The sequence below is a fragment of the Canis lupus genome, chromosome 26 (genome assembly GCF_048164855.1).
Source record: "Canis lupus baileyi chromosome 26, mCanLup2.hap1, whole genome shotgun sequence".
Taxonomy (NCBI): Eukaryota; Metazoa; Chordata; class Mammalia; order Carnivora; family Canidae; genus Canis; species Canis lupus.
Window position 1 is genome coordinate 37,628,060 of NC_132863.1, and position 16,059 is coordinate 37,644,118.

General features: G+C 49.7%; 1 protein-coding gene and 1 long non-coding RNA gene across 3 annotated transcripts in view; both read right to left on the reverse strand.

Moving 5' to 3' along the window:
• The window catches only part of PREX1 (phosphatidylinositol-3,4,5-trisphosphate dependent Rac exchange factor 1), a 178,484-nt gene extending 176,265 nt beyond the window's left edge, over positions 1–2,219 (reverse strand). Inside the window, exon 1 of the mRNA XM_072801370.1 lies at positions 1,992–2,219. Within this exon, the coding sequence (XP_072657471.1) occupies positions 1,992–2,204 (213 nt within the window). The 5' untranslated portion in view covers positions 2,205–2,219. The remainder of the gene's footprint in view (positions 1–1,991) is intronic.
• Positions 2,220–4,717: 2,498 nt separating this feature from the next.
• Positions 4,718–12,397, reverse strand: LOC140617905 (uncharacterized). 2 transcript variants are annotated; one of them, XR_012018050.1, is made up of 4 exons: positions 12,264–12,397; positions 7,979–8,085; positions 5,970–6,107; positions 4,718–4,975 (listed from the first exon to the last, which is right to left on the reverse strand). It is a non-coding gene; the product is annotated as an uncharacterized lncRNA (long non-coding RNA). The 2 variants fall into 2 exon arrangements; XR_012018051.1 differs by lacking the exon at positions 7,979–8,085.
• Between the last annotated feature and the right edge of the window lie 3,662 nt (positions 12,398–16,059).

Below are 16,059 nucleotides of genomic sequence, written 5' to 3' on the forward strand. Positions count from 1 at the left end.
GCTTGGGGACACCCAAAAGGACAAGGCAGAAAAGAAGCCTGGATTCTCCTCCCCTTGGTTTACAGGAGGAGAAACTGAGGCCAGGGCAAGTAGTGTGACTGGTCCAAGAACCAGCTCATCTCGGACCTGACGGGTCAATTACAACAAAAAGTGATAAACTCAATAATATGGAAGTAGGGGAATCTTCTTTTCTCCCCCGCTTCTTTAATAATAAGAATGGTTGATTCCAATCAATTTCCATTATTCCAGCAACCTTTGACTCTTCGAGTGGACAATTTAAAACCACAGTTAACTCCACCACAATCTGTCTCTGTTCTGAAACGCACCACATTAGGTGTGGGCGTGGGAGGAGAGGTGTATTTTCTTACCCATTAATATAAAAATTGGTTTGTCTTCTGAGGAACAGGGAGTGGTTCAGAAGGAGAAGTAAGGAGTTCCCTAGAATTTGACATTGCTCAGAGATATCAGAGCTGTCTACATCTTTGTATCTGAAACTGCCAGCTTCAAACTGAACAGATTCCTTTTCTTTTCGGGGTTTTTTGTTTTTTTTTTTTTTTTTTTTTTTTTTTTTTTGTAGTTGTTGTCTTTTGTTTTTTTAACTATGAGCGCGGCAGAGATGGGAAAGAAATGCCAACCCTGCCTTATTCTCACAGACCTTTCTAGAAGGGTCCTTTAGCCAAATGGTTTTCAATGCCCCCACGCAACTCCCCAGCCTCCCACACACACACACACACACACACACACACACCTCTTTTCAGAGAGAAGGGCTCTCTCCTCTCTGAGATGCAAGCAGGACCTCGCACAGCCTCCTCTGTACCTCTAAGCCAATGGGGACCCCAGAGGATGCCAGCGGTTCCCTCTGTCTCCCAGGAACTGGGAGCTGCAGAGCCTGGCTCTGGGGTCTCCAAAGGAACCACCACCGCCCCCACCAGCTCTTCCTGAACCGGATTAAAAGACTTCCTAGAGCCGAGAAGGGAGTAAATGAGGTCCCAGCAGGAGGCACGGAGATTAAAGCCCTCAGAGTCTCCTAACTTCCAGCGAGGCTTGGCTGCAGGCCCACCCCCTCCGCCCCTGGCCACTTTTCTCACTTCCTAGGAGAGTGGGGAAGTGGCCCCTTCCTCCCTCTCACAGGGAGAATTTTTAAAAAGGAAAAAAAGAAGAAAAAAAAAAGAAAGAAAACACACACGCACGGCACAGGAGTTTAGAGCACCGGCAGGGGCTGCCCTGGTTCAAAGAGCCGGTATCCCCAATTCACCAGCTGCGTGATTCCGGGCCAGTTACTCAATCTCCCTGGCGCTAAACTCTCTCATCTAAAAAAAATGGGGTAAATACCCGTGTTTACCCCATTCATGGGTGTTCATGGGCGCTTGGAGGGCTGGAGGCGCCCGCACGGGCAGCGCTCGACTGCGACTTCGCAGGGTGACGCCTTGGTCTTGGCGCTCAGGGCTGGGGGCGGAACCTGGGCCGCCAAGTCGTGAGTTCGAAACCCGCTCTCCCCGAGCTGCCCCGAAACACGGCGTCCCGGGGAAGGGACGCGGGCCCTACCCGGGGTTCGCTGGAGGTCCGGGCGCTCCGGGCCCCGGGGGGTCGAGACTGGCCTGGGGGGGGCGCTCCGGGTGCCCGCGGGCCGGCCGGGAGGAGCAGCCGGCGGCGCCCAGGTGCCGAGGAGACCCCGGGGAGCCCGAGCTGCCGCCGCCTGGGTCCCGGAGCCCCGGCCTCAAGGAGGCAACTAATTTTAAAACTATTCGAAAGGCGGGGAGGGGGGAGAAAAAGACAAAAGGGCAGCGCGCGGCGGGGCGCGGGAGTGCGGGAGACCCCTCGGCGCGGCGGGCGGGAGGCGACGGCCCGGCGCGCGGCAGCGGGGTCGCGCCCCCCGGGACCCCCGGGCCCCCCGCGGCCCCCCGCGACCCCCCGCGACCCTCGGCCCCCCCCCGCGCCCCGCGCCCCGCCGAGACCGCGCCGCAGGCAGTGCTGGCCCCGCCGACACTCACCGACTGCAGGAAGCGCAAGGTGCCCACGTAGTCCCGCTCGGTGCCCAGGATCTCGTTGAGGACGCACAGGCGGAGGCGCAGCTGGCGCTCCGAGTCCCGGGCGGCCGCGCAGGGGCCGGAGCCGGGCGCAGCGGCGCCGGGGCCCCGGGGGTCGGCAGGGGCGGCGTCCGCAGCGCCGTGGCCGCCGGGGTCGCCGCCGCCGGGGGCCTCCATCCTGGCGCGGCCGCGCCGCCCGCTCCTTCCCCGCGCGAAGGTCGCGCCGAGCGGCGGCTCAGGCGTCCCGGAGCCCCATCCCGGACGGGGCGCGCCGGCGGGCCGGGCTCAGCGGCGGGCCCGGCGCCTGGCGCGGCGGGCGGGAGGCACTGGGGGCGGGCGGCCCGCGCCGGGGGCGGAGGCAGCGCGCGGAGGCCGGCCCAGGGCGGGAGGGGGCGGGAGGGGCGGCCCTCGGGGCTCCCAGACGGCGGGCCCCGCCGCCGCCGCCGCCGCCGCCGCCCCCGCCGCCCAGGGAGCGTCTGCCAAGTGCCACGCCGCGCTCCGGCCGCACAGGCGCTCCGCGCGCTCCCCGGGCCCCCTGAGCCGCGCGCGGCGCTCGGCGGCTACGTCGGAAGCTCGGAGCGGCCGCAGCCCGGGAGGGGGCGCCCGGGATGGAGCCCTCCGGCGGGGCCGCCGCGCACGCCCGGGACCCCGAGGCGCCGCGCACGCCGCCGCCCGCGCGCCCACCCCGCGCCCCGACGCCTGGCCCCCTCCCCGCCGCGGGCTGCGCCGCCCCCGCCCCCCGCGCGCCCACCCCGCGCCGCCCGCGCTCGCAGGTCCCGCCGCCGCCGCCCCCCCCCGCCCCGGCCAGACCCTGGGCCACGACCTTGGGAAGGGAGGCGCGCGTCTCTCTGTCCTTCCCTCGCTCGCCCCTTCCTTCCCTTCTTTCGGAACTTCTTTGCCCCCAGGAGACGACCCTGCCTCTTCCACCTTTCCCGGAGGAAACTATTATCTGCTCTCGAGTTCCTTATCGAATAGCAGCTGCTCCCCCACCCCCACCCCCACCCCGGGATAAAGCCTTGGGAAACCGGCCGCTAGTCCGGGCTGCTCCGTGTGACCTTGATCCGCAGCGGAACCGCTGGACAAATGCCCCCACCTGCCTCCCAGGAAGGTGTGCAGAGGTGCTGAGCTCTGGGGCCCAGAGTAAGCGGCTCAGGTGCGAATCCCATCTCCCTCACTTGCTAGTGGGTGACCTTGGGCTTGTGTCCTTGCCTCAAGAGCCTTGGTGTTCTCATCAACACAATGGGAATAGTATTGCTGCCTAGCTCATAGGGTCCTGCACAGGGTTGTGTGTTGGAAGAGCGCCCAGTACCTAGAAAATTCTCCGTGTTTGTCCTTTATCATTATTATTCATGTGTGAACTGCCCCTCTTGGCCTGATCCCATTTTCCAGTCTGCTCACAAAATCCCCAACCTTGCCCTGTTCACCCACCAGGGGCTGTACTGTCGCTGCAGTGGATTAGCTGATTCACATAATATGTCCCTCTAGACTGTAATCATCCTTTAGGCAGGAACACGATTGCTTATTTATCTTCTGTTCCAAATACCCAAAACTGTTCTTATCCTGGTCTCCGTAAATACTGCAAGTGCCTCAGGACACAGGGAGAGAGGGGAGCGGCTTCGGCCCTCTAGGAAATGTGTTTGGGACAGTGGGACAAGGTGGCACCTGATCTGGGCCTTGAGTGAGTGCAGTTTTTCTGGGCAGGTGGTAAAGGTGTGAGGTAGGTGAGTCTGCCAGGTGTAGGTAGTAGAGTCAGTTATGTCCAAAAGATACACAGGTCTCTGAGTAGCTCTGCTGTGTGACCTTAGAGTAGTCACAGCACCTCTCTGAGCCTCAGATGTCTCCTCTTTAACTGTCTAACAAGAAGAGAACATGGTGGGAACATGATGGCTGTGGTATGAAACTGGTTTGGGTTCGTACCCCAGCTCCAAATCTAACTGGCTGGATGACCTTGGCTATAACACCTCACCTCTCTGAGCCTCAGTTCCCTCATCTGTAAAATGGGAGTCTTTGTGAGAGATTAAAAGAAAAAAAAATGTACGTAAAGCAGGGTTTCTCAACCACAGGGCTGTAGACATTTAGAGCCAGAGAAGTCTTAGTTGTGGAAGGCCATCCCGTGCATTACAGCCATTTCACGGGTATGCTGCACCCACCAGATGCCAGTAGCACTCTCCCCCGCCCCAGTTGTGACAACCAACAATGTCACCATGCCAAATGTCCCCTGAGAGACAGAAGCACCACTAGTTGAGAAGCGCTGATAAAAAGCTCCTGACACCGATGGCTGGCACATGGTAGATGCTCAACAAATGTTAGTCCCCTCCCAGCTGTGACGATGGGCTTCAGCTTCAGATGTCTGTCTCAGGCGCACATGCACAGATCCCATGCCTCATCCAAGAATTGGTCCACGCTGCCAAAAGGACTGTCTTCACTTGTGGGTGGAGCCCACCCCTGGCCCATCTCCAGCTCTTCTATATTCTATCTGATTCCTCTGGGAGGTTTCATCCCCACTTAAATATGATACAACTTTTAATAAATTACTTAAGCTCTCTGCACCTCCTTTCCCTCTTCTGTGAACTGTGGACAATAGCCGTACCTACGTCATAAGGTGGTTAATACATGGAAAGCGCTTGGGGAAAAAAAAAGAAAGAAAGCGCTTGGAGCAGATAGTAAGCATTCTGGAAGTGAAGGCTTTTATTTGCATTGTGTGCGGAATCCACACAGATTCATTTGGCTACAAGGAGAAGAAAAATGGGCTACTGGTGGGTTCGAATGTAAGGATATCATTTATTTAACAAGAAGTCCAAAGGATATTGGTTCATCTGGCTGATTGAGGATTCGCGATGTCATCAAGGACCAAGGTACTTCACCCCTGCTATCCTCATCATGGTGACTTGCCATCCCAGCTTTGGGGCCTCAGAGTCCCAAGACGGCTATTACAACAGCAGCATCACCTGCCAACACAAGTCCAAGGCAGGCTTTCTCTTAGACTTTCACAGGCCAGGCTTACCCCTGGACCAAGAGCATAAATGTCACTATCAGTTTACAATAACCCTGCTTCGTCTCCTGGGACGTGGCTGCCTGAACAACGTGGGGTCCTCTTCAAGACAGAAGCGTCTGCCACAAGCACCTGCTCTGTGCTGGGTGTTGGGAGGTGCTAGGACTAAAGAACTGAAAAAGAACGAAGATGTTGAGGCCCTCAAGGAGCCGACATCATTCTAGCAGGGGTGGGGCAGACAATAATGAATGAAACCTAGCAAGACAACAAGTCTTGTCGTTCATTCAACGAGTGTTTGTGGAAGGCCTACTACGGCCCAGACTGGGATACAGCAGTCACACGGCAACTTAGGTGCCTGCCCTCGTGATGCTTCTAGTCCAGACCAGGAGGAGAAGGAAAATAATCAAGTTAATAATCAATCAATAAACAAATGAGATCTTTTCAGCTTCTCCAGAGTGGGTCAGTGTCACCTCCAGGCCTCTGCCTCAGGTCACTGCCTACCCCAGGTCTTATGACTCAGCCAGGGAGCTCCGCACTGGTGTGATCAATGGGGACTCCCTTGGTCCAGTGCCTGGCTGCCGTCCAGCTAATGCTGGCACAGAGCGATTCACTGAACCAAACATGACCAAGCAACCACAACCCGGGAGAGATTTATTTTCCCAGCCCTGTTTTGGCCTTGACCTCTCCCTACCTTCTTCGCCATCACCTCCACCCACACCCTCCAGGATCTCCAGTGGGGAGCCGTTAGAACCAGTATGTCTCCAGGGTAGAGCCTAAAATAGGCTATAACTGGGAAACATTCACCAAAAGAACAGAGCGAGAGAGAAAAAAAAAAAAATCTTTCAGTTGAGAGTGGAGGAGGAGGGGGAGCAATGATAATGATAGGGAAATTCTCTTCTAACAATTTCAGAGTTTCTATTGCCATGTACTTCGCCAATAGTGGGAAATACCATTTCGTTTCTGCTGCATATGTATCACAGGTACAGAGAAGAAGTTAGTGCTGCCTGGAAACATCAGACAGTTCCTTATTCCCTGACGAGCCTCTCAGATTCTGCAGGCTCAGGATTTGGAGGCTGCCTTCTCAAGCTCTGCTCAAAAGAAAAAAATAACGATTAAGCAAGCAAAAACAAGGGGTGGTTTCTGTCCATCCCAAGTTGAACAAACCGATGAGAAATGAATTAAGGACTGCCCAGGACTGCAATATTTCCCAAATGCAAATGAGTTCTCAGTAAGTCAGGCCAGCTGCCCAGAAAGTCTTTTCCCCATTTTGAGCACCAAGAGCAGCTTTCTGAGAGGAAGAGAGGCATCTCCACCCTTAGCATTGGCCAGAACAGCTGGACACCGAACGCAATGCGGGACATGCCGGCCAGGGTTCACTTCTTCAGACCAAAATATTTCCTCCCATCTAGTCCTAGGTGAGCCACCCTTGACTGTCCAAGTCAAAACTTCCCCCAAAGGAAGCCTTGCTGTTAGAAGCAGATCTCTCCAGAGGATTCTGGATCAAGGTCTGATTTGAACATAATGGATATCAGATTAAGTCAGGGCTCCAGGGCTTTGCCAAATCATATTCCTGCCAGGAAGCATTGGAAACATAGCCTGGAGGAAACCAAGAAGGAAATGCTTAGAACCCTTGGTTTGAGTCCCAGCTCTGCCACTGATAGACATGCTTTCAATTTTCCCAGCCTTTGGACATTGTTGTGGCCCTAGGGACCAGCTGCCTGGGTTCAAATCCCGGCCCCACCAACTTCCTAACTGTGTAGCTTTGTGCCAGTTACTTAGTCTCTCTGGGCTTTGATGTGTCTATTTGTAAAAATAGGATCAATAAGAGTTCCTACCTCAAAGGGTTATATGGATTAAAATACTTCATAGATCCAAAGTGCTTAGAATGCTGCTGCCCAACACTCAATTCAGTGTTAGCTATTAGAACTGGGTGAGGCCGCGATGTTTGGTGGTGTGGCAGCCTTCTTGACAGCATGAGGATGGTCACTGCTAACCAATTGAAGATGACAAAATAGCAGAGGGAAAGAATCTGGATCTTTGATGTCATGGAGCCCCGGAATTAACCAACTATCGATCTGCTTTCCTTCTGGACTTATTATATTAAAAGATGATAAAATGTCCTTATTTAAGCCACATGAGTCATGCTTCCTTTATTTGCAACCAAAGGAATCCTGATATGCCCTCCACTTAGATGAACTGATTCCTCTACTGAAAGGAAGACCAGGGCTGCCTGGGTGGCTCAGTCGGTTGAGTGACTCTTGATTTCTGTCAGGTCCTGATCTCAGGGTCATGGGATCGAGCATGGTGCTTAGGTTTCTCTCCCTGTGCCCCTCACCCCATTCATGCATGTTTGTTCTCGCCTTCTAAAATAAATAAATAAATAAATGGGGGGGGGGGACGCCTGGGTGGCTCAGTGGTTGAGCGTCTGCCTTTGGCTCAGGGCATGATCCTGGAGTCCTGGGATCGAGTCCTGCATCGGGCTCCCTGCATGAAGCCTGCTTCTCCTCTCTCTGCCTGTGTCTCTGCCTTTCTCTCTCATGAATAAATAAATAAAATCTTAAAAAAAAAAAAAAAAAAGGAAGGAAGACCAAACACCCAGTTTCCATGGGACAATCCCATCTTGTGCCTGTTGTCCCAAAATAATTATTAGTAACGTCCCGCTTTGGATGATTATGATCACCCTATCTTTGAAGTACGTGTTGTGCTCTTTCCAGTTCTCTCTTAAAATGCAGATGCCCCAGCAGGGTCCTGCTCTCTACCACAGTGTTTTCCAAGTACAGCAAAGACCTAAGGATTCTAACACGAAGGCTGGAGTAGGGGTAAAATTTAAGGGAAAAAAAGGTTCAGGGGATGTCTGACTGGCCTAGTCAGTAGATCATGCAACTCTTGATCTTTGGCTTGTGATTTCAAGCCCCATACTGGGTGTAGAGGTTAGTTAAAAATAAAATATTTAGGGTACCTGGGTAGCTCAGTGAGTTAAGCTCCCAACTCTTGATTTCAGCTCAGGTCTTGATTTCAGGGTCATGCTTTCAAGCCCCCCATTGGGCTCCATGCCCAGAGTGGACCCTATTTTTAAAAATTATAAAATAATTTTAAAAATAAAATCTTTTTTAAATTTTTCAGAAAAAAAGTCAGTGCATAAAAGGTAAATTATACAACTTCGTCAAGACCCGAGATTGACCTGGTTGGTGTATCTTGAAATTCTGTAGCCAGGGATGCCAGATGGTTTCAACAGACATACTGGACACACATTTATATGTCTGGGGTTTTTTTTTTTTTCCTTTTTCAGTTTATTTCCTGGCCTGAAAGCTCAAAAATAGGGCTGCCCAGTCCGAATCCAGACACCTGGCAATCCCAGTGGCAACTTTTATGGAAAGCTGACGGTTTCCGCTTTAGCCAGCAGAAACACAAACAGCCACACCCTCTCCAAATGTCCTTTTATGCTGCAGCCTGCCTTCCAAATTTCCTGGGCAAATTCCATTCCTGGAGTCTTGCTGAAAGGAGGGAAGTTCCAATGCCAACTGTTACCATTTCACACCGTGTCCCAGGCACTAGTCAGATTTGGCAGCAAATTCTCACAAGTGCGCTTCATAATTATTACTACATTATCATCCCATTTTATCGATGAGAAACTCGAGGCTCAGAAAGAAACCCAATCAAGGTCACTGTATTGGTTGAGATGGAGACAGCCACTGTGATGAGACCCTAATAGTAATAAATTTTTCTAAATAGAGCTTATTTCTCTCTCATATGATAATCCAGGCATAAAGAACCCAAAGCCGGTATGGAGACCTCATGGCTCCTTCCAACTTGGGACTCCACTATCCCTGACATGAGGTGTTCACTGAGTGCTCCACGATGGTTTTTCTGGCACCACATCTCAACCAGCAGAAAGAGAAAGAGGGACGGTGAAGGGAATGCTTGGTCCTTTTAAGACCGTAAACTGGCAGTTTCACACATCACTGGCACTTCCATCCGATTGGCCAGAGCTTGGCCTTTCAGGTGTGTCTGACCCTAAATCCTCAACAAGCCATCTCTCAGGTGATTCCCTCAGGACTGTGAGAATCTCATTTCCATTGACACAGAATGGCACCAAGGACACCTAAATATTAATTGAATGCACGAATGAATACCTCCAGTACTCTCTTTGGTTTCCAGGTTGAGAGAAACCTCACTGTGACGCCTGGCACTGTTCCCAGGCAGTGAGAACAGTGAATGAAGCAGGCAAGGGTCCTTGCCCTCCTGGAACTGACAGCCTAGTGGCAGGAGAGGCGAGGAATAAGGACCCCAAGAAGTCAACCACAATGTCTGCCAGGTGTAAAGGCTATGGGGAAACAGAGAGAGGGGACACAGCAGGGAGTGCTGGGCCAGCACAGCCCCAGAAGGTGAGAGAAAGGAGGTGACATTTTAGCAAAGGAGTGAAAGAGGTAAGGGAGCAGGTCCCATATGTGTTCCAGGCAGAGGAGACAGCAGGTGCCAGGACTTGGAGACAGGAAGAGCCAGGAGTGGAGAAAGCAAGGGGCAGGCAATGTAGCTAGCTATAGGAGATGGGCTAAGGCTAGACTGGGAGGCTGGATGGATGAGCTGTGTAGGTAAGGTTGTGAGAATGCTGGCTTTTTCTCCATGGCAGGTTCTGAGCAGAGGAGACATAGGATCTAACAGGATCCCCCTGATTGCTCTATGGGAGGAGACAGCAAGGGGGGAAGATCAGAAGCAGTGAGACCTGTGAGGAGGATACTGCACCAGTCCAAGCAGGAGACGTGGATGGTTTGCACCAGGTTGAAACTAGGAGAGAGAGGGATAATTGGTCTGTTCTGGTTATATCCTGCAGGATTTGTTGAAGTGCTGGGAGTGACAGAGTTAAACACGACTCCAAGGTTTTTGGCCTTGGATGGGGTTGGAATTGACCAGCCTGGGGAAGACTGTGGGAGGAGCAGGTTTGGGGGAGAAGGTGGAGAAGTTGGCTTTGGCAGTGTTAAATACCAAAGCCAGTAGCCAAGTGTTGAGTGGGCAGTCAGATTCACAAGCCCAGGGTTCAGGGGGAGGCCAGCCTGGAGATAAGAATGCAGACATGGTCAGGACATAATGATAATTAAAGCCACGGGATTGGGCAAGATCATCCAGGGAGGGCATGCGGTGGGAGAGAAGAGACAAGGATGGAAGACCGGGCCACATTGACGTTCAGAGCGAGGGCAGCCAGCAAGTGGACACCAGAGCAGAACTGGAGAGAGTCCAGTGTCCCTGGCTTCCTTAAGAAGACCAGACACATGATGGAATCTCCCATGACCTCGTTTCCTGTCTCAGTTCAGTCATTTCCTTCATGGCTCCAAACCTCAGTTTCCCCATCTCTTAAGTGGGGACGTTAAGAATCCTGCTCTGTGGGCTCTCCAAGGGAATGCAAGGACGCCATGAGACTTTACGGACCCCAAAATGCTTGAAAACATGAAGAGCCCTGCACAAATGAAAGGGATTTCTTCATCTACTGCCCAATTTAAGATACTCAGAAACATGAAACCAAAGCAAAAAAAAGGAAGAAAAAAAAAAAAAAAAACCTTTCACCAATTCAGAGAAAACTAAAGAGAGGTGATGACAGAGAAAGAATTACATATAGCTCCACGCAACAAAATGCATGAATTTTTGAAACATCATGTTGAGCCAACAAAGCCGGATAGAAAAGAGCACATGAAGTACGACTCCATTTATCTGGTTCTCGAAAGCAAACAATGTTAAGCCGATGTTAAACCAGCTCTCAGAGGCCCACACTTGGAGGAGAAAGCTGTAAAGAAAAGAGCACAGCGCTTACCATGCAAGTCAGGGCACTGGTTTCCTCCCAGGGTTGGGGAGGAGGGGTCTGGGATCCCCATGAGCCGCACAGGGGCTTCAGGGGGCTGGCCGCATTAGATTTCTTATCCCCAGTGTTTGACTTGCATTCAATTGATGTAAGATAGATTCTTGCAGTCCTTAGTATTGTTTTTCAGTAGTTAAGTGAATGGATGATTTCACAAAGATTCACTTTATAATAATGTATTATGAGTCATTTTTATGTCTTATGCCCTTTTCTCTATGTGTTCTCTACTTCCCAGCTTAAAAATGTATTGAAAGCCTTAAAAATACGGATGCCTGGGTGGCTCAGTGGTTGAGCCTCTACCTTTGGCTCAGGGCATCCTTGCATGGATCCTGCTTCTCCTCCCTCTGCCTGTGTCTCTGCCTCTTTCTCTGTGTCTCTCATGAATAAATAAATAAAAGAAAAGAAAAGAAAAAAGGAAGCCTTAAAAATAAATATACACACCTACATCCATACACTTTGACCAAGTTATTCTCATTCAAGGACTCTAAAGGATGAAGCAATCACACACTAAGACAAACTTTGATGCACAAAGATGTTCACTGCAGTGATACTTAGCATCATATTGGAACAGACCAAAATTCTAATTGCATTAGGCTGTTTTCACAATTAGGAAATTAGTTAGCCATCTAAAAATCTGCTATCAGGAGTGCCAGGTGGCTCAATCAGAGGTTAAGCATCCAACTCTTGATCTCAGCTCAGGTCTTGATCTCAGGGTCGTGAGTTCAAGCCCATGATGGACTCCTATGTCCCTTAAAAAAAAAAAAAAATCTGCTACCAAAGAGTGTTCAATGGAATAAGAAAATGCTCACAGCACATGGATAAATGGGTAGAAAAAGAGCAGAATATAAATTACATGCAGACTGTGATGTCAGCATTGTCAATATATATTACATAATCGTACAAAGAAGACAGGAAGGAAATATATAAAAATGAGAAGAGTAGATACATCTGGGCAGTGGAATTGTGGGTATTTGTTTTTTTCTATACACTTAGATTTCTCAAATTTTCTACAGTGGAAGCATATTACATTCATTCTTTAATATATCGCTTTCCCCCACCTCCTCTTAATTTGGACCTCAGATGCAAAAAGTAGTTAATCATGCTCCTCAGGCCATGGAACCATCAGCAGCATGTGAGTGTGGCCTCTATTCTGTTTTATTTTCCCTTACTTTTGCCTTCACCCCCCCTCCTATGTCCCTCTCCCCCACGGACACCCACTTAGATATATTTGAAGTATGTTCCTTCTATCCATCTGCCATATGTCTGTTTGGATACATGTGTATCCAAATAGACATAGTGAAAAAGATATAAAGAGATCAAGATAAAGTGTCATTTTATGATTATTTTTAAATTTCTACATAAATGGCTTAGAGCTGTGCTTCCGATGCTATCTTACCTTTTTCACTCCACATCATGTTTTGGAGATGGCTCCCTCCCTGTTGCCGTTTGTAAATATAACTCACCAATTCCAACTGCTGCTTAGTATTCACTGTGTGAGCACCTCACCGGGGTACAGACTGCTTTGCCGGTTTCCTCCTGGTCCAGGACACACTGGAGGACTACATTTCCCAGTGCCCCCTGCAGGTGGGTGGAGCCACAGAGGGGAGCTTTGGCCCAGGGATGCCTGCGGATCAAGTGTGCATCGCCTCCACCCTGGTGAAGAAATCTCTCCGTGTCCTCCCTTCCCTGTTTATTTCCCTTAAACTGATTGGGATGACAACCCCAGAGTGACCTTGGAAGCCATAGGTTGAAGGTGGCAGGGCGACCCTCAGCCTGGGTCTGAGTGCCTGCATGGAGGGGAGCCAGACCACTGACCAGTGACATTCACTTCAGACTATTATATGAACAAAAAATAAAACTTCCACTGGGTCTGAGACTTCACATAGTTTAGGGTCTGTTTATTACAGCGGCTAAAATTAACCCTAACCAATAAAACCGTAGTCTGCTTATCCGTTTCTTCCTGCTAGACATGATTACCCGAAATCTTTGAAGCAACGCTATGATGAACATATTTCCATTTGCATCTGTGAGCAAGGTTTTTTACATTGTCTACCAGAAATGGAATTGTTGGGTTGGGCTAGAGGTATTTTGCTTACCTGCCCAAAGCAATGGCAGAGGCATCCAGCTTTGAAGGCAGTGACAGCAGAACCTTTGGCATTCCCAGTTAGAATGTCTGTGCTCTGTGGGGTCCTCGCTGGAGTCATCCCATAGAATAGTTTTGGCATTGTTCTTGGGGGGCATGATCCCTAAGACGGGCTTCCAGGGCACCCTTGAGATTCTGTGAGCCCCCCCAGAGCCGGTAATAAAATTACTAAAGTGAGTTCTATTGTTTATAACTTCAAATCCCTGATTTATGCTAGACCAGGAGTTGGCAAACTTCTATAAAGGGCCAGATAGTATATATTTTAATCTTTAAGGCTTATATGGTCTCTGTTGCAATTATTCAATTCTGCTCTTGTTGCCCTGACACAGATAATATGTAAATGATAGGTGTGGCTGTTGCCAATAAAACTTAATACATAAAAACAATAGCCTGAGGGTCACCATTTGCCAATCCCTGAGCTAGATAAAAAAGAGAGAGAGAGAGAGAGAGAGAGCTCTCCTTTCCCTAAATCTCTATGTAGACATTGTTGTCATGTTTTCTGATCTTAGCTCTTTGGTAAGCTTTTTTCGATCTATTTTGAGGTTCCACACAGAGCCTCACACATTACCTCGCCTGAAGTAGGCTGCCTGAATGAGAAAATGAGTTGGTGAATGAATGAACATATGGCTTTAATTTAGAGGTGGTCACACTGAACAACTCAGGCAAAGACCAATCAGAACAGGGGCCAGCTGCATACAACCTGTGCAACTGAACTGTTATACCAGGGGAATCCAGTCCTGCTCCATCAAGCTACCCTCTGCCCACCAAGCCCCACACCCACCCAACCAGGCTTCATCCCACATCCCTCGTAGGCATCAGTTTGGGGTTTGGTTTCCAAATTACAGAAGCTAATGAGGAACAAGAGCAACTGTGGGGGACCCAGTTCTCAAAAGCAAACTGTGTTCCAGTGACTAATCTATCTTTTGCTCCTAGTATTTTTATTCTTCTCGCAGAAATGTGTATGAGTCACAGCTCTTGTTGGAGAATTTTTTTCAACATATCACTGTGTGTATCTCCATCCTGCAGACCTGCAGGGTCTGGGTGTTGTTGGCAGGGGGCTAATGATTTCAGCAGCAGCAACAAAAGCTGTCGTCACTATAACCAGGACTCCATTCCCCAGTCTCATCAGCCTCCAAAAAAAAAAAAAAAAAAAAAGGAAAAAATAATTGATTCAGTGTCTGATGGAGGATGTGGCACATGGAGTGATTAGGCAACCACAGATTCACACATTCTTCTACCAACACCCTTCTTTTAAGACCCTTGCCACAAGCACCTCTCCTTTCAGAAAACCTGCTTGATGCCTCTTGATCTCAAGGACTTTCTTCCAGCTCTAAAACTACTATGATTTGCAAATCAAATCTCATCCTTTTCTGATCACATTTCTACCCTGCAGTGGATTCCTGCAGCCTCTATGGAGAAAATTTCTATTCTACTCCCATCAACCAATTTGTGGCATTCTTTCTGGAGCGTGAAGTCATTTCCACGTGGGTGTGTTCTCTCTCTCCTGCCTAGTGGGGTGGACAGAGCCCATTTGGAAATTAGAAAGAGATGAAGTCAGATCTCCACTCAGCCCCTCCCTGGCTGTATGACTTCACCTCTTGGGACCTCAGTTTCTGCATCTATAAATGGGATGATGCTGATTATCATAATAATAGAATGAATGTAGCTGGTGTTTCCTAAGCCACTGCTCGAATAGGTAAGGGTTTTTATCTATTTTGCTCACTGCTGATTCTCCACAATCTAGGAAAGAGTCTGGCACTGTGTAGGGTACTCAACAAATGTGTTGAAAATGAATGATGAGCGTCCCATACTTGTCCAATCTTAAGAAGTCCCACTATTCTCCACAGTCAACCTTGACTTTCCCTTTGTCCAACTCCAGAAGTCTCATCTCTCAAATCCCTGGGTTACTTTATTATTCAAAGATTCCTAGGATCCAAGGGGTAGAAATCCAACTCAAACCAATTCAAGTGAGCCAGGGACTGTAAATAACAAAGTCTACACTAGCTTCATTAGGCACAGCTGGATCCAGGTGCTCAAAGAAAAAGAGACTGTTTTTGTTTTGTTTTGTTTTGTTTTGTTTTGTTTCCCAAAAGCGTATTTTGCAAAGCTGTGTGATTAGCCAGGATTGAGACATATGTCCAATCACTGACTCTGAACACCCAGGCCTGGGTTAGGTGTCTTCCATTAAGAGAGGAGAGGAAGGTGGGTTCTGCCCAGACCGCATGGTTGGAAAGTAGAGAGGGGGTATTACCCAGGATCCACTGAGGCTCTAGCGCTAGAAGAAGGGGAACGGAGGCTGGCACAACAAACACAAAGGACAAGGGAGGCTGTGCTGTCTAGCAGTCTCACCAGCCTCCACTCCAGCCTGTACCACTCTTTCAGGTTAACCTCCATAAAGAGCAGCTATGATCAAATTATTCCCTTGCTCAAGTATCTCCAGTGGCTCCCTACTGCTGGCTGATGTGATTATAATTTGCTCTGATTGGCATGGAAAGACCTCTGCAACATGATACGGGTCTTCCCGCATCCCAGGGATCAGTGAGGAAGCTGTTCTAAAAATTCCAGGAAAGCAAAGGTAAAGCATGGAATTGGGAAGCAAAAGTCAGGATGCAGCCATGGATTCCGGAGACATCCATCACTCCACCAAAACTGCTCTCACCAAGGTCACCAGTTTGGACCTGCAAGTCCAAAACTAACAGCTATTTCTCCATCCTTATTTTCCTCCATTATTCAGTAGCACTCAGCACAATGAGTTTCTCCCTCCTTCTGTTTTGCTGGTAAGTGCTGGAGGCACTCAGGCAACTCCCCTACTCCACCTCCACTCCCTCACCCCCCCCCACTCCCCACTCTATTCATTCTCTAAACCTTAAGGAGTCCTAGCCTATCATAGACAATGGGCTGAGGACACATTTTTAACCCAAAAACATGAAGCTTCTTTTTTTTTTTTTTTAAGATGTTCTATATTTATTCATGAGAGACACACACACACAGAGAGAAGCAGGCTCCCTGCAGGGATCCCTATGCGGGACTCCATCCCAGGACTCCAGGA